The sequence below is a fragment of the Orycteropus afer genome, unplaced genomic scaffold (assembly GCF_000298275.1).
Source record: "Orycteropus afer afer isolate SDZICR_OR568_19922 unplaced genomic scaffold, OryAfe1.0 scaffold00153, whole genome shotgun sequence".
Classification (NCBI taxonomy): Eukaryota; Metazoa; Chordata; class Mammalia; order Tubulidentata; family Orycteropodidae; genus Orycteropus; species Orycteropus afer.
The window spans coordinates 5,544,813-5,546,711 of record NW_006921740.1 but is presented as its reverse complement, the minus strand read 5'-3'; the positions used below and the strand labels follow the sequence as shown (position 1 = coordinate 5,546,711).

The 1,899-nt window shown below is 35.7% G+C and overlaps 1 protein-coding gene across 1 annotated transcript in view; it reads right to left on the bottom strand.

Annotated features, from left to right (window-relative positions):
• Positions 1-1,081: 1,081 nt before the first annotated feature.
• ARL9 (ADP ribosylation factor like GTPase 9) overlaps positions 1,082-1,899 on the bottom strand; it is a 29,550-nt gene continuing 28,732 nt past the window's right edge. The window contains exon 4 of the mRNA XM_007946222.2: positions 1,082-1,261. Within this exon, the coding sequence (XP_007944413.2) occupies positions 1,082-1,261 (180 nt within the window). The remainder of the gene's footprint in view (positions 1,262-1,899) is intronic.

Sequence of the window (1,899 nt, the reverse complement as noted above, 5' to 3'; positions counted from 1 at the left end):
TATATAGTCCGGAATACCGTTCCTCCAGTTTGTCCCTGGGATAATATTACAGGTAGGCCACACCCCTGGGGAAACTCCCCCTAGACTGACCGGCCGCTTAGGACGCAGTCATGTGATCCATCATGGGAACCACCACTCACAACTGGAGTCCAGCCAAGTTGACACATCTTCAACTATCAGGGGCCTTCACCCAGCCCCTAGAGCTTGGCACTTTGAGCTCAGGCTTCAGCCTCCTGAACTGTAAAAGAATAAATCCTTGTTTGTTTAAAAACATCCACTTGTGGTATTTTCTGTTAGAGCAGCACAAGAGAACCAAAACAAGCCTGGCGATCTACTTCTGAAAAATCAGCCATTGGAAACCCTACAGAGCACAGTTCAGCTCTGACACACATGGGATCACATGAGTCAGAATCCACTTGACGGTAACTGGTTTGGGGGTAGGTAAATATAGTTACTGCTCTTATAAAATATTTCTAGTTGCATTATTTTTTTCAAGCCACACCAAGAAGAAAGTCATCTATATATAAAAGTAAAAATATCAAGAAGCTAAAGAACAAATTCCCATAATGTTCTGATCTAGTATAACAGCTTCTTAGAAGAGAAGCCTCTTCTAATCTTTCAGAATGCTGTTAACTTACATTCTATGTGGCTTTGGTAGTTCTTTCTGTTCTCATTGCTCTATACTGATATTTCTTTTCCTGCAATGTTAAACAGATCCACTCAGAATATACCTGAATCTTTACTTGAAAAGAAAAAGTTTATTAAAATATTTTAATAAAAATTTCATGTCATTTAAAAATAACAAATGGGATTAATGCTTGCTGATATTCATTTTAGTTCTGTTGGTTACAAATCTAAATCTCCCCCAAAATATGTAGTCTTACAAACATTTTTTAAGTTCAAGACCTAAATAGATATTCTTAATAAATTGACATTACCTTTGTATATACGCCATGCATTGAGAAAATAGGAAATGGTTTATTTTTTATTTGAAAGTGGAAACCTTTGGCTTTAAGCTTGACACTCAACAGTCCATATGGCATGTAGACCATGAGCTGCTGTGCAATGGGTTGGGTCTTAGTCACTGCACATCTGCAGCCAAGTGTGCAATCAGGTCTTTAGCATCTTGCATGATGGAGGGTATCTCTGAGCCATTCTTAGTCACTTGGGTTCCAAACAAGAACATCTTCCTATTATTTCCCACCTCAGATAATGCCAAAGCATCGTGGATATCTGTGATGTGATACGCTGCTTCAAGATCCTTAACCCAGAATGGAAAAAGAACAGAAAAAGTTGGTTATTTTGCAATCCTTTTGGAGATTTTCATTTATTACTCACAATGAGCCCATATTTTCATATAGAAAACATTATGACCCCATTATAATGGCCCCAAAGATTGAATATAAATGTTTTCTTGAGAACTATACTAGCATTTATTTTCTGGAATGTTGAATTGGCAAATGTTGTGTTATACATATTTTTACAATTAAAGCATTTTCTGGAATCAAGCTAAGTCAATATAACTCCTTGGTCGATTTTCTGTACAGAGCAGACACTCTGCTACCAATTGTGTTCTTCTAGGACTTTTTTTTTCTCCCAAGATTATTTTAATATGATCAATTCTTCTAAAATTTATATTTAACAACATAAATTTGATTCATGAGTTAGTTTTTGTCCACTTCAAATTTAACTGATTATAGCATTTCCTGCTGTGACTTTTCATTTGTGAACATTGCTTCTACTGAAAAAATATTTTTGGATCAAGGAGTGAAAAGAGAACCTACAGATTGGAAAAAAATATTTGGCAACAACATACCTGACAAGAGACTTATATCTAAAATTTACAGAAAACTCCATCACTTCAACAAAAAAAGACAAACAATCCAATTAAAAAATGGG